This window comes from Nycticebus coucang, chromosome 8 (genome assembly GCF_027406575.1).
Source record: "Nycticebus coucang isolate mNycCou1 chromosome 8, mNycCou1.pri, whole genome shotgun sequence".
Lineage (NCBI taxonomy): Eukaryota > Metazoa > Chordata > Mammalia > Primates > Lorisidae > Nycticebus > Nycticebus coucang.
This window is the reverse complement of record NC_069787.1, coordinates 135,086,393-135,114,044: the sequence shown is the minus strand read 5'-3', so window position 1 is coordinate 135,114,044 and position 27,652 is coordinate 135,086,393. Positions and strand designations below refer to the sequence as shown.

Sequence of the window (27,652 nt, the reverse complement as noted above, 5' to 3'; positions counted from 1 at the left end):
TTCCTGACCCCCAGCATGGATAGAGGCTCTGCAAAGTCAATTTTTAGGATTCCCTGCTCAAAATGTTTTTTGCATCATTTTGGAACGTAGTGTTCCAGAAAGAGCTATTTTTTCGGGGGGGGGGAGGGTAACCATGAGCACTGTAATTTCAATGCCTAAATTTATTCCTTTAATGTCTTTAACCCACTTGTTAAATGTAGGCAAATTCTGACAAATAATGGATTGATCCTCATGAACCCTTTTGAGCTTCAGATCGCCCCAGATCCCAACCCTCACCTTCACCCTCCCATTCCCTTACTGTAGGCCAGCAGAGTTCATGCCAAGAGCGAATGCTGGGCTCTTCCAGACCCTCGTGCCTGGGGACAGTGGAGCCTGCTGTTCCTTCCACCTGGAATGCCCTTGCTGCCTTCCTTTTGCAGCTAAGTTCCAGTCTTCCAAACCCAGGCAGGTCACTGGCTGTCAAAGTCTGTTCCAAGGCAGGCTTAGCTCCCTGGGGCCCCCTGACTACCTGGCCTTTCCCCTCTGATGGGCCCTGGTCTGTAGGTCCCTCTTTCCACCAGGCTAACGCTCCATCAGACAAGAGCAGTATCTTGTTCCTCGTTGAATCTCTTGGCATTTAGAACAGTAACTGGCCCACAGTAGGTTCTTTAAAAGTGTTCATGGAATGAATGAATTCTTTACCATTAACATGTTTTGAATGTGGTGGCCATCAGGGCTGGAGCAGAGAAAGAGTGAAAGAAAATGCCAAGAGGAAAATGAGGGCTGGGTAGAGGACGAATTCCTCCCAGGACAGCTTTGCAGAGTGGCCAGCCTGTCTCAGAGGCAGCTAAATCCTCCCTCCCCACCACCTCTTTGTACAAGGAAACTCTAATTGACGGTAGTTTAAGATGTGTGGACATTCTCAAAGTGCTTGCCAAAGTGGTGTTGAATGGTCCATATCTCATGCGATAAAACAGGGCAAGGCAAAAACTCAAATTTGCTTTGGATTTATATCTGTTGGTTCCCGGATCCTGGGTCGCATCCTTCTTTCTTTCATGGTAAACATTACCAGTGATAAGCAACAGAAGGAAAATGTGGGACTCATATAGGGGAGAAGAGTTTGATTTCACAAAGGCTTGAGAGAGGCTTATTTACTTCTCATAAATCCTGGCAAACAAACAACTGGAAGGTGTCTTATTAAGAAAGGCCCCTTCAACTTGATCATGAGTCAAACAAGGAAGAAAAATTCATCAGTAGGAGAAACTAAATCCCAGATATCACCTGTCAACAAATTCCTCCAGGGCTGCAAGGCTGAAAGCCCGGAATGACCTCGGATCAGTTGGTTCCCACCCCAACCACAGCGCATCGGCTGCCCAAGACGCCAGTCAACTTTTGGCTGCTGATAAATCTCTGTAATGTTTTCTGCTAAAGAGATCTTGTGGGTTCAACTAAAACTATGACTCTCCGTGCTAAACATTTATATCACTTAAATGCCTTGAATAATTTGTAATTTTACTTTTAAATTAAAAAAAGCAATATAACACTATAGAAAGGTTTATGGGAATTACCTAATTTCCTTTCATTATAACACAAATGGTCATTTCTGCAAAATTTTTTAGTCTTTTTTTTCATGTGCAGGCATTTATTTATGTTCAGTCAGGTCAGTCAAATATTTTTATTGAGTGCCTACTGTGTGCCAGCCACTGTTCCAAGTGTTAGAGGTACAGCCAGGATAAATAGGATTTTATTAGACAAAGAACAGATGTGGACATAATTTCAGGTGAGATAGGTGACGTGAAGAAAACAATGCAGGCTAAGTAGGTGGAGAACAATGGGGCGGGGCGGGGCGCTATTTTGGATGGGGCTGCAGGGCAGCATTCTAGAGCGGGTGGCATGTGAGCAGAGATCCGAGGACGCCAGCTGTGTAGAGAGGAGGAATAAAGCTAGCCACTCGGGCACACGCGTTCCAGAGAAAGGGAACAGCAAGAGCAAAGGCCCCAGATGGGACTGTGGCTGGGGAGGTTGAGAGAGAGCCTGGAGGTGGAAGATGCTGGGGCAGGCAGAGCGATGGGAGGAGGAACGAGCAGCAGGGACGTCAGGGAGGCCACTGGGCCATGTGCCATGGTGTCACTGCTCACAGCAACCTCAAACACCTGGGCCCAAGTGATCCTCCTGCCTCAGCCTCCCAGGTAGCTGTGTCTACAGGCACCTGCCACAATGCTCAGCTAGTTTTTCTATTTTTAGTACAGATAGGATCTTGCTCTTACTCAGGCTGGTCTTGAGCTTCAGAGCTCAAGGGAGCCACCCTCCCACAGGTGTGAGCCCTGTCCGGACCCTGGAGCATATTCTTATATCTCAGTCCCCACATTGCTGCAAGGTGGTCCTACACATGGTTTTCATGCATAATTCTCCATCCCATGCATATGCCATAATTAATAAATGTCTGTGTTTATCCTTCAGGGAGTATTTTTGACAGTCCTTTTTCCCTTCCCTCTTCACTGTATTTGGCTTTTTTAAAAGTACAAATTCCCCAAACAGGGATTATAAATTCAAAGATTATGAAAATATTGCCAAATCTCTTTCCAAAGTTGTGTCATATGCAATGGCATCAGGATATCTGTTAGGTTGGCACGGTGGCTCATGCCTGTGATCCCAACACTCTGGGAGGCTGAGGCGGGTGGATCCCTTGAGCCCAGGAGTTGTGAGACCAGACTGAGCAAGAGAGAGACCCCGTCTCTACTAAAACTCAGAAAAACTAGCTGGGCGTTGCGCTGGACGTCTGCAGTCTCAGCTACTCAGGAGGCTGAGGCAGGAGGATCGCTTGATCCCAGAAGTTTAATTTTGCTAGGAGCTGTGATGCTATGGCACTCTACCCAGGGAGTAGACTCTGTCTCAAAAAGAAGAAAAAGATATTATTATATTAAATATATTTTTAAAACATTTTAATTTTTATACAAACATGTACAACTCCTGGCCAATCCTGTTCAGTTTCTAGGTATCCTTCTTTCCATCACATTGTTTGGCATCAAATACCAAAAATAATACAGTTTTACTAGCAAGTAAATTAAATATATCTGAAGTATGTTTTTGTAAATAGGCAGGTAAATCCTACCCTTAAAAGAATACCTTCTCTATCAGAAAATAGCTCATTTTTGTTCTGAAATACGATCTGGAGCTTCAGGAAAGTGCTTACTGAAGACCTGTGATCATGACGAAATTAACAGTGCAGAGCCAAGCCAAGGGGCATCCCTGCGGGGCAGTGCTGGCCACCGGGGCCCTGCCTGGTGCTCCATGTCGGTGGCTCCCACATCCAGCAGCTCCCTGAGTCACATCGTCCTGCCCGCTGCTCTCCTAGCCGGCTGATCCCCCTGCTGTTGTCCAGCTCTCCCCACCTCTTGCGGGACTTTGGATGGGTCCTGACGGCTCTCTGCTTCTGGGCTGGCTCTCCTGACAACTACCCTCTGTGCCATCATGAGAGCTTTCTGAGCACAGGTTCCGTGGTGTCTCTCTTGCCTTGAAGAGGAAGTCCACTGCCAGGGATGGCCCTGCAGGTCTTCCTGGTCAGGTGAACGCTGCTCTCTTTGTGACCTCCACCTACCCCCACCTCCCACCACAGCCCTACAACTTCCTCTTCAGAAGTTCCCTGTGCCTTGGAAGAGCCTCCCTCCTGTCGCCATCGCCCCTACACGCCTCCCTGCCTTATCCCTCCCTCGTGTCCCTCCACCCCCGTCTCCTGCTCATCCTTCCAGGTTCAATTCAAGCACCAGTTTCTCTTGGAAGCTTCCCAAGACCCACCCACCATGGCTGGCACCACCACACCTGGGGTGCTTATGGTCACCAAGGGGTGCCACCACACGCCTCTCTTCTGTATTTCATTAGGCAGGTGGCTCTTTGAAAACAGGCGCCTGTTCTCTTGGCCCTGCATAGCACCACCCATGCCGCAACATGCAACGATGCTCTGTGAGGTCACAAACGCAAACCAGCGACCCACGAGCCACTCTTGACATTTACATCAGGAAGGAACCTGGTGAGAAGATACCCCCATAGCTCAAAGAACCAGGAGCTTTGTTCAGAGCAAAAGCAGTCGGGAAAAGGCCCTGAACTGCTCCCCAGAACCTCTTGTGTGTGGCCATTGCTGTGTCCTTGTGCAGCCCCAGCCCTCCCAGCCCAGCCGAACTGCAGCAGCTCTGACGCAGAAGTTTCATAAACCGTTTTCAACCCTGACAGGAGGAATCCTTTTAAGAACAAGCTTCATTGATTAAAAAAAAAATGAAGTATATGGTGTATGAGATTTCCAGGGGTCTCATAAGTTTGTATTAATGCTTATAGTTAGGTATTTTGTTCAAGATTTATCATGTTGATTGAAGTGCTGCAAAACCAATATTTATTCATTCGGTTATTTGTATATCCAACAAATACTTACCAAGTACATCGTAGGTAAAAGGCCCTGCAGACTCTCATGTCTCTGGGAGGCTCCAGGAAGTTTAAGTCACTACCTTCCTGAGACGTGAACCAGGCAGGAAACAGTCCTCTTTTCTAGGTGAGTAACTGAGGCTCAGAGAAGTCAGCGCCTTGTTTATCTTCCACCTGTGCTGACCTGGGCTAGTCAGCCATGTCCAGCGTCACTGAACACCCAGATGCAATGTGGGCTCGGAAGAGATTTCTGAACCGTCAGTTGGCAGGTCATGCTGGTAACCTTGGAGAAACAGTTTATTTGGATAGGTGAGGATGGCAACCAGAGGTGGAGAGTCAGCTGGAAAACGCTGTGAAAAGTTGGGCCAGGAAGCCAGCTCTCCGTACATCTGGCATCAAAGGGAAGGACTGATGGTGGCTCGAGCAGGAAACAGAAGAAAGAGAGGGCTCAGTGGAGCTGAAACTGGAGCAGAAATGTAGGTAGAGATGAAAGCTTGAAAAAGAGAGAAAGCAACAAGATACAACCGTGCAACCCAGCTCGGGGAAGGAGAAATAACCTGAGTGGAAATGGTGGGAGATGAGGAAGAAAGGCATGCGAGAACACAAACCACACAAGAAACAAAGACGGGATGGGACCAGGAGGGCTGACGGGCGCGACGGCCGGCTAGCACCACACTGTGCAAGCAGCTTTATTTATAAAGTATCTTTAAGTATCTTTATTTATAAAGGTACATCTTAACACCTGGGATAAGGATTAACCTTAAGGAGGAAAAGCTGTAATAAGGAACATATATACGTAAGGGCTACATGACTTCTGGCAGGTGAAAACAATGTTAAAGGAGGCGAAGTGCTTGGGGTCCTCCCTGAGTGTTTCCCAGGCTGTGGGGGACCCTGCCACCTCACAGCCTGCTCTCCACAATGCAATGCACAATTTTTTTTTTTTAAATACAAAAATGAAACACACACACAGGCACGCAATGGGCTTTGGAACAAACTTTTCTGGGTTCAAATTCTGACTCTTCCTCTTGTTAATTAATAGTCCTTCTGAGTCCTAGTTTCCAAATCTGTAAAAAGGTTTAAGTGTGATTACTTTATTTATTTATTTATTTTTAAGTGTGATTACTTTAAACAAATCATCCTGTGCTTGCTGGCAAGTAAGAGGCCGTCCCCCACCCCCCATCCTCCATCTACAACTCAGTTTTGCTCCACCCAAAATTAGGGTTGCCAGAAAAAAATACATGCAATAGTTGGGACATACTAAAAAAATGATTCCTTATTTACTTGAAATTTAAATTTAACTGGGTGTCCTGTTTTTGTTTTTCCTAAATCTGGCAACTCTACCCGGCCCCTCACCCCGCATACCTTGTACCAACCTTGCATTTGAAGGCCCCAGTGACGGGTAAAGGGTGGGTGCTGCTGCCTCCCACTGGCAGAATGTGGTAACACAGCCCATCCTGGAGACTAGTGCACCTGCGGGCGGTGGATTTCTCTGCAAAAACAGCGTGCTCGGACTCACTGGGGATTTGATGGGAAGTTTTTTTTATTATCTTGTTAATCTTTTAGTCTAAATGCATCACTAATACAATCCTTCTATCTTTTATTTTAATTTTCTCAGGTACCAATGTATTTCTTCTTAGCTGTGTGGTTTAATAAAAAATAACTGCACATTCGAAACTTACGATTTCCCATTAGAGTCCAAAATATATTTTGTTTAAATATATACATTTTCACTTGAAAACCATTTTATGGGCCCTGCGTGCTTCTGCTTTGTGTCTCTGCTTAAAAACCGCTTTCAGGTCACGGTTGGTACATGTCCATTTTTCTTGGAAAAATGGTGACGAGTTTTATGCGTGTCTGACATGGGGGTGCATGGAAGTAGGTAGCACTAACAGGTGCCTGAGAGGACGACAGCTCTGTTACTATGGTGCTGCTGTGTTAGGATAGGGCTGTGACAGAGGGGGAGGGGAGGGCACTGGGCAAATAGCCCCTAATAAGCGAATGTGTTAGGGGTAAGGATTAACCTTAACAAGGAAAAGCTGTAATAAGAAAAGCATGTAAGGGCTATGTGACTTCTGGCAGGTGAAAAGAATGTTAAAGGAGGAGAAGTGATTGGGGTCCTCCCCGAGTGTCTTCCAGGAGCTAAGGGAATGCAGAGGCCCTCCCAGGCACTGTCTCTCTGTGTCTGTCGGCTGGACAGTCTGGAACTGCCCACACATGTTCCACTCCTTCCCTGTAGCCAGTTAAAGTTCACTGATGGCAGCTGCAGCACCTTGCTCTTCACCTGTTTGGATGTAGCAGGCAAACTCCTGTGCTTCTTCCCCGCCTCTGCATCCACCAGAAGTAAGTGTGTTCTCAAAGGCTTCTCACCCACGAATCCAACTGGGTCTTCGCACTGAGCTCCCCAGGCTACCGAAGCAGTCAGTGTTTGAGCCCAGTGGCAGGAGCTGTGGTTAAGTTTTGTGCCTGGTAAATGCCACCTTTTCTCAGTTGAACTTTTACAAGGGATTAGCTCAGGCTCGTGTTGGGTCATTTCGCTTGTTTTACTGTAATGGAGGTGCTGGAACCAGGAGCAAGAGCAAACACTCCTGAGGGTTATGTGGTCCTCTGTTAACAAGACTCAGTCTCCCTGGAAGATGGGAGATGGTTCTCAGAGCTCACCTTCCTCCGGGAGAGGGTCACAGAGTTCTTACGCCCTCCCCAAAGCCACAGTGTTCACCCACATTCTCAGGCCACCCTCTCGTCTCCAGCCGCAGGGCTCTTCATCACATTTCTAATCTGCCATGTTTTTCTTCCACCCAGGGTCGTGACGGCCTTGACGGTGTCAGGAGCAGGGAGGACTGGCTGTTGTGACCGTCTGATAACTACTAGATCATAAAGTGACTTTTACAGCCAAGGAGGGTTTGAGGCTACATCTCCTCTTACGTTATTGTGGTTGTTAAGCATCTTTAAAACCATCTGTTATTGACAACAAATTATTCTTATCATACAGCTAAGCCTCCAAGCTCAGAAGAGGAATTGGGATCCAGCATGGAGAAAACTGAGCAGTCCCTGCAGAAGCTGGACAGAAAGGCTGCCACCGAGCGTCTGGAGGTTAACAAGTGTGGACATCAGGGAAATGCGTCTGTATGCCGTCGGCTTTGGGACTTCACTTGGAGACAGATAGGCGACACTACCCAGTCACCCACCCATTCAAACCTGCAGTGGTCCCAGACAGTTGCAGGAATAGCAGCTGCATCGCTGTTAAAAACAACAACTCAAAAAACAAGTTAATCGCTCCTTCCTCAAGTTTTGGAGATTTGAGCTGAGTTTAGGAGAAGCTGAACTCATTTGTTCATTTTTTCCTGAGGAAGTTTACCCTCCAGTTGCCACTTGTGCTCTGAAAAGCATCTGTCCTTGCAGATGATATAAACTCAACTGTAAAACTAGGCCCTGCTGGGAATTTAAAGGATATCGTGTTGTTATCTGTGGTATGAAAAGTGTAACTACCGGCAATTACTGGCTACACCTTCTGTACACAAAGATATGCCTGCTCTTCACCTGGGACTTTGGGAACAGCCCTCCCCTTGTCACATCACCCTGCCTTCCTGTTTCTCAGACTCTTTAAATCAGATTAGATGTGCAGCGACTCAGAGCTGTCAAAGGAGCTGCATTTCCAGTGAGGGTCCTTAACTCTTTGTTAGTCTGTTCAGGTTGTTCTGTGACAAAATACCTAGACTGGGGAATTTACCAATGACATACACTTTTTTTTCTTTGAGGCAGAGTCTCACTATGTCATCCTCAGTACAGTGCTGTGGTGTCACAGCTCACAGCAACCTCAAACTCATGGGCTTAAGTGATTCTCTTGCCTTAGACTCCCAGGTAGCTGGGACTACAGGTGCCTGCCACTACACCTGGCTATTTTTTGTTGTTGTTGCAGTTGTCATTGTTGTTTTTGCTGGCCTGGGCCGGTTTCGAACTGGCCTCAGTGCATGTGGCCAACTGAGCTATGGGTGCCACCATGACAGACACTCACTTCTCCCGGTTCTGGAGGCTGGGAAGTCCCAGAGGGAGGCGCTGACAGATTTGGCATCTTCCTGGTTCCTAGGTGGTGGCTTCAGTTGTGTTCCCACACTGGGGGGTGGGCTCTCTGGGGTCTCTGTCATAGGGCCCTCTTCCCATCCCAGGACCTAATCACCTCCTGGGTTAGGGTTCTCCAGAGAGACAGAAACAGGATCTTTATAGATATAGATATAGACACGTGAGGGGTTTATTAGGAGAACTGGCTGTGTGATTACAGAAGCTGGGAAGTCCCATGACAGGCCACCTGCAGCCGAGACCCTGGAGTGCTGGTACCATGGCTCAGTCCAAAGGCCTTGAAACCAGGGAAGCCAATGTTGTGACTCTCAGCCTGAGGCCAAGCCTAAGAGCCTGGGGGCCACTGGTGTAAGTCTGAGGAGCCTAGAGTTGTCCCAGGGCAGGAGGGGAGGACTGTGTCCAGCACCAGCAGATGGGCGGCATATTTGATTGTTTGCCTTTTCTGTTTGTTCTCTCCTGGCCCCAGCAGGTTGGGGGTGCCCACGCATGGTGAGGATGGAGCGTCCACACCTGGTCCACTTAGACTCCCATGCTGACCTCTGGAGACATTTGCATGGGCACACTCCCAAATAAGGCTTCAACTTGACACTAAAATTAACCATCACATCCTAAAAGTCTAACCTCTTTATATTATCACACTGGGGACTAGGTTTCAATATTTGCATGGGGGGGCACAAACATTCAGACGATTTTACGTTTTTATTAAAATTCACACAATTGTGTTTGGAACGGGTCTCCTGTGAGGGAACCCTATGCCCGTGGTTCTCGAATGCCTATGTCAGAATCACTTGTGGAGCTTGTGGAAACAGTCACCTGAGTCCAGTACAAACCTGAGAGCCGTGTCCCCTCAGCGTGGGCCCCTCATGGGACTGACAAGCCCCTTCTGGGATTCTGATGCCCACTGAGGCTCGACCACTCACTTCCGTTTTGTGCCTGGCTGTTGTATCTTCTAAATGGGGTTACGAACAGAGAGGAGGCTTCATTTCCTTTATGAACTAGAAAAATTGGGAGTGAAAGGTTATGGGACAGAGTTTACACTAACTCAATGCTTCATGTTAGAAAAGCACACTTTTTTGGTGGCCTTTTTTGCCTTCTTGATACATTTGATAGACTTTTATGAAGTTAGGATCCTAGTGAACAAGATGAAATTGCTAAAGTGCTTTAAATACTAGCAAAAAGGAAGCAATTTTTCTCTCATCCATGGCTTCAGAGTTTTGGCTGGTCTGGAACTGCCATGCCTGTCACTAGAGGGGCCCAGCTCTTCCGACTGCTGCCACCACGTCACGCTCACGACATGTGATGAGGGAGCAGGGACATCCCTCCTCTGCTTTGGGGTTTCTGCTCCCGGGTCTTGTTGCTGCAGGGGAATAAGGATGCCTTCTGAGAATCTTTTCACAGAGTGACTTCATAGAGAGGGCTCCAGGCAGGCTTTGTCCCCACAGGGACCTCCACATCTTGCTCCTTTTAAGTGTGCTGGAGACTTTCAGTGGGGTGATAGCCAGGTAATCAAGGTAGAGGGCAAAGTAACGGGCGAGCCCAAGCTCGGCAGTCCCGGCCGGCAGAGCCTTCCGCAGGCCCTTCAACCTGGGATCCGATAGAGTGATAGGTGGTGATGTGAGAGGGTTTCATGGAACAGAATTTCCAGTGTACACTGCTATAGCCACGTGTTAGAATTACCATCACTGCTGGTGGGTTCAGCCACATAAAGGAGATTCTGGGAAATCTTATGGAGACACCACTGCGTTTTGAGAGTGCAGTTATTTGGTGGAAATAGACAACATCTCACGAAGTAGGAGATGCAGATGTCACAGAGTCCCCTGCATAACTGCCCCCTCTGTGCTGCTCAGAGTCCATGTGCCCACGGCCCGCTGGTCTACAGGGCACAGCTGTGTCCTGTGCACGTGGGCACTGGGTTCTGCTCATTACAGGTCCAGATCACGTGTATGAAACTGTGCTTTCTTCCACTCACACCTAGTCACTCTGCCTTTCCTCCCGGACCTGGAAAAACTGGATGTGTCCTGGAACAATTCTGTAGGTGGAAACCTCCGCTTAATCACCCAGCAAGTGCACCTGATCTGCAAGTTGAAGACCCTGAGGCTGGGCAATTGCAGACTTACCAGGGAAGATGTCTGCACTCTGGGTAGGTAGGGTGGATGCGCCCTTAGCAGGCGGCTTCACTCGAGGCACCTGTTGTCCTGAATCCCACAGCCAAATGACTGTGTCACCCTCTCAGGTGATGTGGTCAAAGGACCATGCACAAGGCAGTGCTGAGGAGCCACGTGGCCCTCGGCTGAGCGTCATGCTAAGCAACGCAGAGAAAGGAAGAGGCTGCCAGACACCTATCTTAAAACTCTTAAAACTTGCTCATCTGGGTCCCAGTTACCTCATCTGTTAAAGAGAAGAATTAGAGTAGATAAGAATTAAGTTCTTTTCTAATTCCAAAATAATACTTCTCTCTTCTATTTTTTCCACTTCCATTTAAAAAAATGGATCAGAGGGCGGCGCCTGTGGCTCAGTGGGTAGGGCGCCGGCCCCATATGCCGAGGGTGGCAGGTTCAAACCCAGCCCCGGCCAAACAGCAACAAAAAAAATAGCCGGGCGTTGTGGCGGGTGCCTGTAGTCCCAGCTACTTGGGAGGCTGAGTCAAGAGAATCGCCTAAGCCCAAGGATTTGGAGGTTGCTGTGAGCTGTGTGACGCCACGGCACTCTACCGAGGGTGATAAGATGAGACTCTGTCTCTACAAAAAAAAAAAAAAAAAAGGATCAGAACAAGATTTTCCATTTAGATTAGAACTAGAACCTCAGTTGCGTTGGTTTATGTACTGAACGTTGGATGAAATGTGCAGGGAAGTTAACCCCACTGCTGTTTTGAATGCCTGCTGGTTTAGTAGCATCCTTAACACTTTTTATTCTCTTTGTGTGGGCTGATGACACACTTTGATTATTTGCATCTCCTTAAAGATTTCTGGAAAAACAGCACAATTCATGCCCCTTGCTAGTCCCTACCTGGAAAGCGGGGCCAGGCCGATGTCCCTGGGCTGTCCCTCTTGTAGCTGAGGAGAAACATCATACATTACGGTGTTGCTCAGATCCTATTTCAAATCCTAGTGCCACAACTAACTAGCTTTGTGAACATGGGCAAGACATTTAACTTTTCTGAGCCTCAGTTTTCTTATCTGTGAAATGGGGGGAATCTCCCGCTCGAAAACTGACAGTGAGGGTTAATTTCTGTGAAGTACGTACTATCTCCTGGGTCACCATAGGTGCTCAGTAATAGAGAGGTGCTTTTCCCTTATTCTCTCATCCAGGGCCCCTTTCTGTGATCAATTAGACCCAGCTTTGAGCAGCTGGTTGTTGTGATCAATTAGACCCAGCTTTGAGCAGCTGGTTGTTGTGATCAATTAGACCCAGCTTTGAGCAGCTGGTTGTTGTGCAGCAGACTCACAAAATTACTCAGGTGTAAAAAGATGACTTAGTTTCATTATTTCTATGCTTAACCTGGTCTTCTTCATGATCTTCCGATTCTTAGGAAGCCAGAAAACGAAACTTGTGCCTGAGGACGCATTCCAAACTTGTTTGGCCCTGGAGAGAGGCTGCACCACAGCCCCGCTGATGTTTTGTGCCCTTCTCAAAGCCCCTCCCTTCTCTTCTCTGGAAGGCAGTCTGCTCCCTTTCCCGATAGGAGAGGTGCGCTTTTCCCCATGCTCTGCTCTTCTAGCCCAGCCTTCATGGCATATGGGTCATAGGCAGAATAAGTGGTTTACTGATAAGGGAACATGAATCAGGAGACGTTTCAAAATTATTACACCCCTTACGATTGCTTAGTTCTGGATGGCAAACGTACCGCCCTCCAGTGCTGTGTCCCCTGCAGACATAACTAATTGAGCCGGGAACTGACAGGCATTACCTCAGGCATTACTCTGGACATTGCCTCGGGAATTTCCTTAGCCATCACTTAATTGTGCAGGAATCTTTTTTTTTTTTGAGACAGAGTCTCACTATGTCACCCTTAGTAGAGTGCCATGGTGTCACAGCTCATAGCAACCTCAAACTCTTGGGCTTAAGTGATTCTCTTGCCTCAGCCTCCCAAGTAGCTGGGACTGCAGGTGCCCACCACAACACCTGGCTATTTTTCTTGTTATTGTTGTCATTGTTGTTTAGCAAGCCTGGGTTGTGTTTGAACTTACCAGCACCAGTGCATGTGGCCAGTGCCCTGACCACTGATCTATGGGTGCTGAATCAGTGCAAGAATCATTTAATTGAGGCAGGAGGTCTCAAAACAAGCTTTCCAACTACCCAGATAAAAACAAGATGGAGGTGGGACAAGTTCCAGATGGGTAGAGCCAAGCTAGCAAAGAAATGTGCACCTCTGGACCTTACAGCTTTGTTACACACTTTATTGCCTTAGAAATCTCTAAGGAAGCTTGCTCATCCACCTGACTTCACGACACATCCTGTTTGACCATATTTAGTCTGAAGTACAGTATCACCTTCATGCCAAGAAAACACCTCACTTTCCAAGAAATAACAGGAATATTCCTCCTCTTGTTTAACCTATAATTAAGCCATTGCTTAAATCGAGAGGCCAAAGGAACCAAGGGCCAGTTCTCCTCCACGGGAGAACTGTTCTGTTTGTAGGGTAGACTTACTTCACTTCCTAAATAAAACTCTCTTTCACTTTATACTGTTGGCCAGCTCCTGAATTCTTTCTTGTGCAAAGCCAAGACCCCACTTGGACATCACGTGATTCCCAGCATTGGAAATCATGTTCCTGTGGTATAATCAAACATGCGTTCTTTCTCCCTGATCCTAGGGGACACCTCAGGACTGTAGAGAGTTGCCCACAGTTGACTGGGGATGGCATATGGAGTGACATGTGCTTGTCTAGTCCCTGGAGTAAATAAATAATGGTAAATGTTCAAGTCCAGTGGCAACCAGCGAAAGAGAGACTTCTTAGTCTTAGTGCTGGATGGCAAACATAGTGTTCCAGTGCTGTGTCCCCTGCAGACATAACTAATTGAGCCGGGAACTGACAGGCATTACCTCAGGCATTACTCTGGACATTGCCTCAGGAGTTTCCTTAGTCATCACTTAATTGTGCAGGAATCCAGGGGACTTTCCTGGGCCCTTAACTGTTAGGTCTTAAGGTGGATGCAGCACAGAGCGAGAAAACATTTGTCACCTGTGTGTTCTCTCCCCACGGTGTGGAAAGCACTCTGGAGGCTGGATCCCTCTGGTCACTTCTGCTCTCTGCTCAGCTCCCTGCTATAGCGCTCAGGCACTTTCCTGTCTGAGGTGGTTTCAGAAATGTCAGGTTTCAGCCCTGTCGCTGCACCCCATGTGTCCTGGCACTGTGTGGCTGTGATACTTGCTCACCTGATGTTCCATTGTTAGTTCATGGTTGTCGTGTAGCAGACCAGCCTTTGCAATGGCTGGTAGTGTGTGATGTTCCTGATGTTCAAAACAGCGTCACGGGCATGGTGCCCAACTCCCTGCTTTGTCTCATTTTTACCCCTGGTCAAGCATCTCAGAAATGCTAACCCTTGAGAGAGGGAATGAGAGAAAGCAGATGGACTTCCCAAACCGTCCTACCAGTAGGTGGTTTTTTTACATCAATGCTTTGCACATATGCATGGCTGCAGAATGACTAGTCCTACTAATGCAGACCTCACCCTGCTGTGAGTGGCAGGAACTGGACCCTTTCCTCCTCACTGTCTCTTGGCACCTAACGTAACACAGAGCCTGGTCCAGCTTCTAGACTCCACGAGTTAATTGTTGTATTGATTTCAAAGTGAATTTCCTGCTTTTCTGATGAGCAAGCAACATAATTTTGAGGTCATTTTCTAAAAGGAGAAGCGCTTGCAATAATGATACCTGAACTTGAAGAGCTAAATCTGTCCTGGAACAGTAACGTGGGAGGAAACTTGCCTCTCATCTCCAGAAGCTCCAGGATGGGACAAAGGTATGAACGCTGGAGCTTGTGGACTGTGCCCTCATGTCAGAAGACAGGGCCTTCGTGGGTGAGTGGAGTTTGTAGAGTCCATCCCAGATGTCTGTGATTGGATAGCGTGGGGATCTAAGTTTGCTTTTTTGTCTTGCCCTGAATTTTATTTATTTTTATTATTTGGGGTTCATTGAGGGTACAAAGAATTAGGTTATACTGATTGTCTTTATTAGGTAAATTCCCTCTTGTAATTGTATCCTGGCCCCCCAAGAGGTGTGCCCTGCACCATGACCACCCAACTCCCTCTCCCCTCTGCTCTCCCCACCTGTTCAGTCCTCTGCCCCCACCATGGATTAGCTTATCTATTGTCTTCATATTAGAATTGAGTACATTGGATTCTTGCTTCTCCATTCTTGTGATGCTTTACTAAGAGGGATGTGTTCCACCTCCATCCAGGTTAATACAAAAGATGTGAAGCTGCCATCTTTTTTAGTGGCTGAATAGTATTCCATGGTGTACATATACCACAGCTTGTTAATCCATTCCTGGGTTGGTGGGTGTTTAGGCTGTTTCCACAATTTGGTGATTCTTGTCCTGAATTTAAAAGGAGGCTCCCTCTGTTTTGAAGACATAGGAGGCTGCTCCCTCCTCCTGCCCACAGCCTCGAGCCCTGCATTTTAACAGAGCTGCTCCCTCCCCCTGCCCGAGGCCTCGAGCCCTGCATTTTAACGGTGCTGCTCTGTTGTGTCCATTTTTCTCCCAGGCCAGCTGCTGCCTGTGCTGCAAGGCCTTAAGGTGCTTGACTCTCCATGAACAGACACCTCAGTGGCAGTCTGAACAGGATTGCTCTGGGATTAAAATGCACCTCAAATCTGAAGGTGTTGAATTTACAATCATGTGGGTTATTACAAACGAGCATCAAAATATTGGGTGAGTTAACACTGGCTAAATTTAAAATTACATATAAGTATGTTAAAAGCTATTAGGAAATACAATAAAACATAAACAGTGGTTATGTTGGGGAATAAGGTTATAAGTTTTAGGGTGGAGCTGTGGCTCAGTGAGTAGGGCGCTGGCCCCATATACGGAGGGTGGCAGGTTCAAACCCAGCCCCAGCCAAACTGCAACAAAAAAATAGCCGTTTAGTCCTAGCTACATGGGAGGCTGAGGCAAGAGAATCACCCAAGCCCAAGAGCTGGAGGTTGCTGTGAGCTGTGACACCATGGCACTCTACCAAGGGTGACAGAGTGAGACTCTGTCTCTTAAAAAAAAAAGTTATGTTTTAAAGATAATTTAACCCTTTTTAATGTTTTATTTATTTTCTAAATTTTTTTAACAAGAGGCATATACTTTTGTTTGTATAACAATAAGCTTTTAAAGAGGCTGACTCTGAAAAAGCCAGTCCGTTTTAAGTTTGAGATAGACATTGAGCAAAATAAAAGTTTCTTTCAAAAGTTTTCTCTTACTTTTGAAACCTTCACTGTTAGGGATAGGTAGGGAGCAGGGTAAGAAGGAAAAGACAAGCAGACAATTGCTGAGACAGAGGAAACAGAAGTTCTCCGGTATGTGGGGCGGGCGCCCTACTCCTTTGAGCCACAGACGCTGCCCAGAAACAGAAGTTCTTTAGCTTATACACAAGCAGTGTAGGGAGATGGACTATTCAGGGCTACTAAAAAAAAGTAGAACTAGCCACGGTTGTGGTTGGAAAGCTTCGAAATTCAGGTAATGCTCAACTCCTAAGACCCCCCCTCAGAAGGACTGATCAATGGAAACCTTTTAAAGAAGAACCTGGTCAGCATCCCATGGTTAATCAATGCCCCGATAATATCTTGGAGACTTTCCGAAGGAGACGTTAAGGAATAGTGTGGAGTCAGCTTGACCAAGATCCCAGGTGAGCCAGTCAGTGAACAGATGAGGAAAATGAGACTTCCCAGAAGGCAGTCGGTAGATCCTTCCCAAATTACAGACCTGAGTTCAGAAACGCATAAACAGCAGAAGAGGGTGGAGCAAAGCTAGGAACTGGGGAATAAATACAAGGGGGAAAGTTTGGAAATGATCCTTCCCCATATGCGAGGAAGGACCCCCACCTGCCTCTCAGGTGTGTTCTATCTGCTTATAACATAGGTGTGTTTTATAAAATTGTTCCAATCGCCAGCCGCTGCTGTGTGACTGCCTCTCCCCACTCTGGTTCTGCCCCTGCTGTGTGACTTCCTGTGACTATTTCCACCTGGGACTTCCTCTCCCCACTTTGGCTCTGTCCCTGCTCTGTGACTTCCTCGTCCCTCACTGGCTCCGCCCCCCCGTGTAACTTCCTCTTCCCTCACTGGCTCCGCCCCCTGTGTAACTTCCTCTTCCCTCACTGGCTCCGCCCCCTGTGTAACTTCCTCTTCCTTCACTGGCTCCGCCCCCTGTGTAACTTCCTCTTCCTTCACTGGCTCCGCCCCCCCGTGTAACTTCCTCTTCCCCCACTGGCTCCGCCCCTGCTGTGTAACTTCCTCTTCCCCCACTGGCTCTGTTGCTACTGCTTGATTTTTTTCTTTTTTTTTGTGCTGGCTGAGTTGGTGCTTTCAGGTTCTGGGGACCACTTGCTAGAAAGCCAGACCTGGGGCTGGAGTCTTCACAGCCCATCACATTCACTATCATTTTTCATGCTCAGTAGTAGGAAGGAATTAGTACTGATGAAAATGACTTTAGTGGCTCTGTAGTTAAAGCTCAGACCCCTGTGTAGATCTGGAGAACTGGCACAAGGAGGGAGAGTTGACCTGAGTGGAAATGGTGGGAAATGGAGAAATAAAGCCGAGAAAGACAGGAGACGAGAGATGGGATGGTGTCAGGAGGACTGACGTAGCTGATGGCTGCAGCCAGCACCTGAACTGTGAAAACAATTTTATTTGTACAATATCTTAACAAGGTTACAGAAATCTTAGCACATGAGGTAGATATGAACCTTAAAGAGGAAAAACTGCGTGCTTGCCCATAACAAGGAGAGCATGCATGGGCTGCGTGACTTCTGGCAGGTAGAAAGAATGTTGTGAAAGGAGAAGTGGTTGGGGGTCGCTCTCTGAGCGTTTCCCAGGCTGTGGGGCCCTGCTATCCACAGTCCACTCCCCCATGCAGAGCATCCACATTCCTGGAGAACAGGCAATGATGCTGTGTTTTGCCCTTCAACCTACAGAGCCTGTGACATCCTCCTCACTGGCAGCCTGAGTAGGTCTAAAATTCTGAGCTGACTCCAATGCTCAAGCAGAATAGGAGAATGCTCAGAGGTGGTTGCAAGATTCATGTCAAAGCCATTGGTGGACAATATGATCTTATGGAGAGTGTGTGTGGGTCACTGCCAGATGTGCAGAGGGCACCGCTGTCAGTCCTCCACCTTCTGTCACCACAGCCTCAGCCTCCTTTCCTGCTTGGCTGCCTGCCACTGCACACCTCCTCCCCCCTCGGTGTATGTCAGAATGGGGTCCTGACTTTCTTTGTAGATACTGCCTTCAGATACCTGGGTGAGCTGAGGAAGTTAGATCTTTCCTGCAAAAAGAAGCTGGGCGGAGGTTTCGAAGGCTCATCGGGGCAGCTGGCTCTGCTGAAGCGCCTGCAGGGACTCCATCTTCACTAGTGCTCCCTGACAGCCGGCAACTGAGTGAGCACTCTGCAGAACCTGCGCATGTGTTTGGGGACTTGGAAACTGATATGTGCACTTAAATTTACCTCCTGTAAAGTTTTTGGAAGGACCAAATCATCACAGTTTTGTGAATGCCGCAGCATGTATTAAATCCTAGTAATCTAACATTTCTGTCAACATTACAGACATCGTGTCTGTAAATGATAGGTTTAGAACTGAGGCAAAATCTTGAATTTATTTTGCTGCTTAGAAATGAATCTCTCACTGTCACAAGTCTATTACAAACAGGTATGGAGAGAGAATGGCAAATTTAAGGGTCTCAGTTTTCTTTCTTTTTTTATTAATATTAAATCATAGCTGTGTACATTAACGCGATCATGGGGCACCATACACTGGTTTTATAAACAGTTTGACACATTTTCATCACACTGGTTAACATAGCCTTCCTGGCATTTTCTTAGTTATTGTGTTAAGACAGTTATGTTCTACATTTAGTTTCACATGTACCCTTGTAAGATGCACCGCAGGTGTAATCCCACCAATCCCCTTCCCTCTGCCCATCCTCCCCCTTCCTCCCCTCCCTCTCTCCCTTCCCCCTATTCTTAGGTTATAACTGGGTTATAGCTTTCATATGAAAGCCATAAATTAGTTTCATAGTAGGGCTGAGTACATTGGATACTTTTTCTTCCATTCTTGAGATACTTCATTAAGAAGAATATGTTCCAGCTCCATCCATGTAAACATGAAAGAGGTAAAGTCTCCATCTTTCTTTAAGGCTGCATAATATTCCATGATGTACATATACCACAATTTATTAATCCATTCGTGGAGCGATGGGCACTTGGGCTTTTTCCATAACTTAGCAATTATGAATTGGGCTGCAATAAACGTTCTGGTACAAATATAATTGTTATGAGTGATTTTTGGTCTTCTGGGTATATGCCTAGTAGAGGAATTATAGGATTGAATGGCAGATCTATTTTTAGATCTCTAAGTGTTCGCCAAACATCTTTCCAAAAGGAATGTATTAATTTGCATTCCCACCAGCAGTGTAGAAGTGTTCCCTTTTCTCCACACCCACGCCAACATCTCTGGTCTTGGGATTTTGTGATACGGGCTAATCTTACTGGAGTTAGATGGTATCTCAAGGTAGTTTTGATTTTCATTTCTCTGATGATTAAAGATTATGAGCATTTTTTCATATGTCTGTAGGCTGTGCGCCTGTCTTCTTCAGAGAAGTTTCTCTTCAAGTCCCTTGCCCAGCCTGTGATGGAATCACTTGTTCTGTTCTTACTTATACGTTTTAGTTCTCTGTGGATTGTGGTTATTAAACCTTTTTCAGAGACATAACCTACAAATATCTTCTCCCATTCTGAGGGCTGTCTGCTTGCTTTACTTACTGTGTTCTTGGCTGTGCAGAAGCTTTTTAGTTTGATCAGGTCCCAGTAGTGTATTTTTGAAGCTGCTTCAATTGCCCAGGGGGTCCTCCTCATAAAATACTCGCCCAGACCGATTTCTTCAAGGGTTTTCCCTGCACTCTCTTCTAGTATTTTTATAGTTTCATGTCTTAAATTTAAATCTTTAATCCAGTGAGTCTATCTTAGTTAATGGTGAAAGGTGTGGGTCCAGTTTCAGTCTTCTACAGGTTGCCAGCCAGTTTACACAGCACTCTTTGTTAAATAGGAAATCTTTTCCCCACTGGATGTTTTTAATTGGCTTGTCAAAGATCAAATAACGATAAGTAGCTGGGTTCATCTCTTGGTTCTCTATTCTGTTCCAGACATCTACTTCTCTGTTTTTGTGCCAGTACCATCTGTTTTGATCACTATCAATTTATAGTATAGTCTGAGGTCTGGTAGCATGATTCCTCCTGCTTTGTTTTTATTTCTGAGTAATGTCTTGGCTATTTGAGTTTTTTTCTCATTCCATATAAAACGAAGTATTGTTTTTTAAAGTATGACAGTGGAGCTTTAATAGGGATTGCATTAAAACTGTATATTGCTTTGGGTAGTATGGACATTTTAACAATGTTGATTCTTCCCAGGCATAAGCATGGTATGTTTTTCTATTTGTTAATGTTTTCAGCTATTTCTTTTCTTAGAGTTTCATAGTTCTCTTTATAGAGATCTTTCACGTCCTTTGTTAGATAAACTCCCAATTATTTCATCTTCTTTGGCACTACTGTGAACGGAATAGAATCCTTAACTGTTTTTTCAGCTTGACTATTGTTGGTATATATAAAGGCTACCAATTTATGAATGTTGATTTTGTAACCTGAGACATTGCTGTATTCCTTAATCACTCCTAAGAGTTTTGTAGTAGAATCCCTGGTGTTTTCCGGTATACAATCATATCATCTGGGAAGAGCCAAAGTTTGATCTCTTCTGACCCATATGGATACCCTTGATCGCCTTTTCATCCCTAATTGCAATGGCTAAAACTTGTTAGCCATTACAATGTTAAAGAGCAGTGGAGACAATGGACAGCCTTGTCTGGTTGGAAACGATTTCAATTTAAATCCATTCAATACGATATTGGCTGTGAGTTTGCTGTAGATGGCTTCTATCAGTTTAAGAAATGTCCCTTCTATACTGATTTTCTTGATGCAGAAAAAGCTTTTGATAATATCCAGCATCCCCAAGCTTTTTCTGCATCAATTGAGAGAATCATATGGTCTTTGTTTTTTAATTTGTTTATGTGCTGAATTATACTTATAGATTTATGTATATTGAACCAGCCTTGAGACCCTGGGATAAAACCGACTTGGTCATGATGTATAATTTGTTTGATGTGTTGCTGGATTCTCTTTGTTAGGATCTTGTTGAATATTTTTGCATCTATATTCATTAGTGATATTGATCTATAATTCTCTTTTCTTGTTGGGTCTTTTCCTGGTTTGGGGATCAGGGTGATGTTTGCTTCATAGAACATGTTGGGTAGTCTTCCTTCTTTTTCTACATTTTGGAACAGGTTGAGTAATATAGGTACTAGTTCCTCTTTAAAGGTTTGGTAGAATTCTGATGTGAAGCCATCTGGTCCCGGGCTTTTCTTTTTAGGGAGATTTCGTATGGTTGATGCTATTTCAGACCTTGATATTGGCCTGTTCAACATTTCCACTTGATTCTGGCTAAGTCTTGGAAGGTGACATGCTTCCAAGTACCGGTCAATTTCCTTCATATTTTCATATTTCTGAGAATAAAGTTTCTTGTAATATTCATTAAGGATTTTTTGAATTTCTGAGGAGTCTGTTGTTATTTCGTCTTTGTCGTTTTCGGATTGATGAAATTAGAGATTTTACTCTTTTTTTTCCTGGTTAGGTTAGCCAAAGGTTTATCTATTTTATGAGCCTTTCTAAAAACCAACTTTTTGATTTATTGATCTGTTGTATAATCCTTTTGTTTTCAATTTCATTTAATTCTGCTCTAATTTTGGTTATTTCTTTTCTTCTACTGGGTTTGGGATTGGAATGTTCTTCCTTTTCCAGTTGCTTGAGATGTCCCATTAAGTTGTTAAATTCCTCTCTTTCCATTCTCTTGAGGAAGGCTTGCAGTACTATAAATTTCCCTCTTAGGACTGCCTTTGTGGTATCCCAGAGGTTCTGATAATTTGTGCCTTCATTGTCATTTTGTTCCAAAAATTTGGCAATTTCCTTCTTAATCTCATCTCTGACCCAGCTATCATTCAACATAAGGTTATTTAACTTCCATGTTTTTGTATGAGTATGCAGGTTCCTGTTGTTAATGAGTTCAACTTTTATTCCATCTTCTTGTGGTCCGAGAAGATGCAAGGAATAATTTAAATTTACTGAGGTTAGACTTGTGACCTAAGATGTGATCAATTTTGGAGTATGTTCCGTGGGCTGATGAGAAGTATGTGTATTTAGTTTTGTTGGGATGAAATGTTCTGTAGATGTCTGCTAAATCCAAATGTTGAATGGTTAGGTTTAAATCTAAAATTTCTTTGCTCAGCTTCTTATTGGAGGATCTATCTAACACTGCCAAAGGAGTGTTGAAATCTCCAACTATTATGGAGCTGGAGGAAATCAAGTTGCTCATGTCTGTTAGAGTTTCTCTTATAAATTGAGGTGCATTCTGGTTGGATGAATATTCATAATTGAAATCTCATCATATTGAGTATTACCCTTAACAAATATGAAGTGACCATTTTTATCCTTCCTTACTTTTGTTGGTTTAAAGCCTATTGTGTCTGCAAAGCCTATTGTGTCTGCAAATAGAATTGCAATGCCTGCTTTTTTTCTGGCTACCATTTGCCTGAAATATGGACAACCATCTTTTCACCCTGAGTCTATATTTATCTTTTAAGGTAAGATGTAACTCTTGTATGCAGCAAATGTCTGGCCTAAGTTTTTTTATCCAGTCAGCTAATCTGTGCCTCTTTAGAGGGCAGTTTAAGCTGTTCACATTAATGGAGAATATTGATAAGTCTGGTAAAATTTTGGGTATCTAGTTTTTCGAAAGTCCAGTGGACACTTTTAATCCTTTCGCCACTGTGGAAGTTAGAATTTGGTCAAAAGTTTCTGAGTGAGTTTATTTTTGTGGTAGAGGATTGGGCTGGTCATTATGGAGGATAGGTCTGAGAATATCCTGAAGAGCTTGTTTGGTTATGGCAAATTTCTTCAACATATGAATGTCATTAAGGTATTTAATTTCTCCATCATAAATGAAACTCAGTTTAGCTGGATACAGGATCAGGGGTTGAAAGTTATTTTGTTTTAGGAGATTAAAAGTTGATGACCATCCTCTTCTGGCTTGAAAAGTTTCATCAGAGAGATCTGCAGTCATTCTAATATTCTTCCCTTTGTAGGTAATGAATTTCTTATGTCTGGCTGCTTTCAGAATTTTCTCTTTCATATTAACAATAGTGAAGTTAATTATGATATGCGTGGGGGATGTCTTATTCAGATTGAGTCATGCTGGAGTTCTGAAACTGTCTGCTATCTGAATTTTAGAATCTCTTGGCATGTCTGGAAAATTCTCTTTCATAATTTCATGGAGAAGGGCCTCTGTGCCTTGCAAGGCCACTTCATCAGTTTCAGGGATTCCAATGAGGCGGATATTAGCCTTCTTTGAATTATCCCAGAGCTCTCTGAGAGAATGATCTGTTTTTGTTCTCCATTTCTCTTCCTCTTTGAGAGTTTGGGAGTGTTCAAAGGCTTTGTCTTCAATGTCAGAAATCCTTTCTTCTGCTTGCTCCACTCTGTTACTGAGGGATTTTACTGTATTTTTCAGATTTTTGAGGGCTGCAAATTCTTGCTTCAGTGCATCAAAGTCTTTGGTGGTTTTGTCTTTAAATTTATTAAATTCTTGAGACAACTTTTGCATTTCTCCTCGAATTTCTAATTCTGGCTTTTGAATTGCTCTTCGAATTTTTACTTCCAAATTCTCCTCCATTCTATTAATCTTGTTTGCAATCCAAATTCTGAATTTGATTTCTGACATCTCAGCCAGCTGTTTATGAATGGGATCTTCAGTTACATCTGCTATATCTTTCCTTGGGGAGGTTGATTATTCTGGTTATTCATGTTACCAGAGTTTTTCCGCTGATTCTGCCCCATGATTATTTTACACCATTTGACTTTTCCCCTGTTGAGGACCCATACAGTGCTATGGCCTGAGAAACTGGGGACCTATTTGATGTGGTGGGGCTATGTGGTTCTGTCTTGTTTTCAGGTGGTCTCTGTCTGACCCTAGTGAAGCAGTTATTCTGGGTTGAAGTCTCAGCTGTGGAGAAATACCAGCAATTAAGTCACTCCGCCCCCCATAAGCAACAATTAGAAAAGGAAAATCAAACCTTCCTATAACCACACACCCAGGGCACCACTTGAATAGTCCTCAGGCAATTGGCTCAATTCAAAAGGTCCAAATCAATTGTCTCAGTCAGCACCTGTCTCAGGTGTGAGAGTTTCAAAGGTCTCTGGTAACTGGATTGCAGGGGTCTGGTGACAACTCAAATATGACTTTCTCCGGTGCTCCTTGAAGTCAGGAGGATCCACCCAGCAAATAGAGTAGTCTGGGAAGGTTGATGCTTCCTTCCCCACCTTGCATCTCTGTCACACCCAGTCACTGATAGCCCCGCAGGGCTGTGACTCAGTTGCCTCCCATGAGCAGATACTCCAGGGGTTTGCACCTGCCTGAATCACAAGGGAATCTGTATCTGCTCAGCCAGGCCACTGCTCTCTGGCTCTATCCAGCAGGGGGTGGTGAGGCCTGACAACCTCAGGCACTTGATGGAGGCTGGGGGGTGTTCACTCAGTTCTAACCCCCACCTTTGATGTTACTGACAGAACAGAACAACTTTGTGGGAATTTGTTCCTGTCCCTGCTAAATTCCTCTGCAGAAGGGAAGCTGTTTTTAGTTCCCAGAACCTGTGCCTCAGTCCCTGTCTTTGCTCCTGCAGGTTTGTATTTGGTTAGCTGTCAGCTCTAGCCTCTTGCCTTCCTTTGTCTATAGGCTGACAATCCCTTGAGGGCCAGGTGCATCTCAGGCTCAGTAGAGTGGTCCTCTGGGTCAGCCCTGCCCTGGGAATTTCCCGGCTCTGTGTGTGCGTTTTCTAGTCCCCGTGCTCCACCCAGGCCGGTACCACCACCGGCAAACCCTTTACTCACAAGGCCTGTGTTTCAGTCCCAGATCTGTTCTGAGGTGGTTGCCATCTGAGAAGATGCCCAGCCTCCTCTGGTTGCCCAGGGAGACAGGGGTTGTGGCTTCAGAATATTCGGGGGTGGGCCGTATTGTTGCCTCTTTTTTTAATTTTTTTTATTAAATCATAGCTGTGTACATTAATGCAATCATGGAGTACCATGCTCTGGTTTTATATACAATTTGACATATTTTCATCACACTGGTTAACATAGCCTTTCTGGCTTTTTCTTAGTTATTGTGTTAAAACATTTATATTCTACATTTAGTAAGTTACACATGTACCCTTGTAAGATGCACTGTAGGTGTGGTCCCACCAATCACCCTCCCTCTGACCATACTCCCGCCTCCCCTCCCCTCCCTTTCCCCTTAGGGTCTCAGTTTTCTGACTAGAAGCAATGTTGCTCAGACACAGTGGAGTTACAGAGACGGTCAGTGGGATGGTGTGTGATGGATGTACATTACAGCTTCAGTTAACCACACTGACCTTACCACAAGCAGAGCTCTGTACTTACATCATGTAATATATGAGTGCACTTTCCCATAAGGAACGCAGCGAGTATTACCTGGAGATTTTGGGCTTTATTTCCTCTGGGGCTGCAGCAAACCTCTGACATGCGGCCAGCATCTGCCGAAGCTCACCACGCAGGGCTCTGCTGTCCTGGCCCAGGCTACCATGTCTCATGCCCAGATCAGTGCGGGAGGCCAAGTGGCCTCCCTGACCCTCTCGCTTCCCTCGCTGACTCTGCCCTGGCCTCACCATCGGGCTTACCCCAGGTGTGGGCTGGCCTTGAGCCTCAGGCTCGCTCTCTCCAGATAGTGGGCAGCTCCCCACCACTCACAGGCACCTGCTCATAGCTGGCACCCAATTAGTGCACATTCATGACTGAGCAAACGGCAATAATGAAGCACATTTTTAGTTTTTAGTAGGACTTGGGAAGGAAGACAGGAAAGTAGGCTTTAGGTGTAACATCTGTCTTTTAAGCCCAGTAAATTATTTCTCAGACTCTTTTCTGTCAATTTGGGAAAATGAGAGGAGTTCAAGGTTTTCATGAAGATTTTAAAGTGACAATATAATTCCTTTTTGAGCTTTTTTCGGAGCTTTCTGTGGTATCGCTGTTCTCTGTGCTTATCATACAGCCTGAGTGTCACAGCTAAGGCGGCTTTTGGGAGTCATCAGCCCACAGCGTCCCTGGGTACACGCAAAGAGCGCAGCCCACCCTGTCATCAGGGGATGACCAAAGTGCTGGAGGACTCAGTGCAGCCACCAGCCGCAGAGGGATGAGCATTCCTGATCTGACATGGGTGACTGGCCTTGGAAAACTGATAATTACTTAATAACCATAGCAAACGGCATTGTTCTGCTTAATTTTGAAAAGATGGAAATGAAAATAGAATTGCTTTATTCCTTCTGATGTCAAATCCTTGAATATTCTTTTACCTGATTATTCTAAGTAGCTCCAAAGAAATGGAATTATAGATCATTTAGCCAATAATTATTGATTAATCCTCTCATTGGGATTAAGGATTAATCAATCCTCCGATTGGTGCACTATACAAACAGCCCAGGTGCTTCTTTCTGGTAGGGGCAGACATACACACAGATCTATGACTTTGATGGTGAAATTCAAAGTGTGTGAGGGGTGGGAAGAGGGAAACAGTTACACCTGTTGGGGTCAGAAGTGCCCAGTTGCCTTTCCTTGCCTTTCCTCTGCCTTCTTCCCTTGATCCCCTGCCCCTTCCACAAACCTCTGTGCCTCTGGCGTTCTGGGCACTGTGCCCTGCTCTGGGGCGGGGGGAGTCTCTGCACACCTAGAGCTTGCCTTTAGTTGGGGGAGACAGGAAACAAATACACAAGAAAATATCACGTAGTGGTGGGTGCTGTGATGAAGATGATAAAATAGGGTGATGTGGTCGTGCTCCGGGGTTACTGGAGGGCTCTGAGGAGGGGGCTGCCCCCAGAGATCCTTGGATACTGTGGTTTCTGCCTTGGGAAGAGCAGTGCCAGTGGCAGGAAACATAGCAGAAAGGCAGTGAACCGGGGTGACTCCCAGCACCCCGGACCCCTGGGGACCCCACTCCAGTGCTGTTGCCAACAGGCCTCTGGCTTGTTTCTGTGGCCTCACTGGTGCTCCCATTCTAAGAAAAGAAGGATAATATCAAACATTAACCAAGCAGTCATGCGCCAAATACTTTATTCGTGCCAAGTCATTTGATATTGCCAATGACCCTTGAAGGGGGGTATTTTATGGTTAAGAAAGAGACCAGCCTGAACCAGAGTGAGACCCCATCTCTATCAAAAATAGAAAAACTAGCCAGGTGTTGTGGCAGGTACCTGTAGTCCCAGCAACTCAGGAGGCTGAGGCAAGAGGATCCCTTGAGCTCAGGAGTTTGAGGTTGCTGTGAGCTATGATGCCACAGCACTCTACCCAGGGTGACAGAGTGAGACTGTGTCTCAAAAAAGAAAAAAAAAAATTTTTTTTTTAAAGCTAAGGTTCAGACAGGTTAATTAACTTGTCCAAAGTCACAGTTCTTTAGTAGCAGATCCAAGATTAGAACCCAGTTCTCTATCTCCAAAGTGTTTGCTCTTAACTTCCAGCTTGGAGAGGGGCCTGGCAGGAGAGCTGGGGAGCAGGCTGGTCAGGGTGTGTGAGGGACGGAGGAGGGATGGGGGAGCCAGGCTGCCAGGTTAAGTTGCCAGTGGGGAGCAAGCACTCAAAGAATCTGGTGAGATGGTCCCGAAACATGACCCTGTTATATTTCCACAGCTCAGTTTATCCCTTTACTTGGGAGTCTTCAAGAACTGGATTTATCAGCCGACAGGAATGTGGGCAGTGCTTCTGAGAACCTGCTAGGTTCCGCTTTCTACCAGCACTGAGGTCACTGCTGATCAGCTGCTGCGCTCTGGAGGGTCCGGCTCTTGCACCTCTTGGTGAGGACCCCTTGGCCCAGGGAGCTGTGCGGTGA

General features: G+C 45.6%; 1 protein-coding gene across 1 annotated transcript; it reads left to right on the top strand.

The window, feature by feature from the left end:
- The first annotated feature begins 1,202 nt into the window (after positions 1–1,202).
- On the top strand, positions 1,203–27,652 carry LRRC31 (leucine rich repeat containing 31). Its single transcript, XM_053598859.1, is given in 12 exon segments — positions 1,203–1,289; positions 3,204–3,442; positions 6,629–6,732; positions 7,382–7,498; positions 10,580–10,606; positions 14,317–14,397; positions 14,400–14,486; positions 15,174–15,212; positions 15,215–15,340; positions 17,890–18,039; positions 27,454–27,534; positions 27,537–27,652. Coding segments are annotated over 12 exon segments (1,254 nt in total).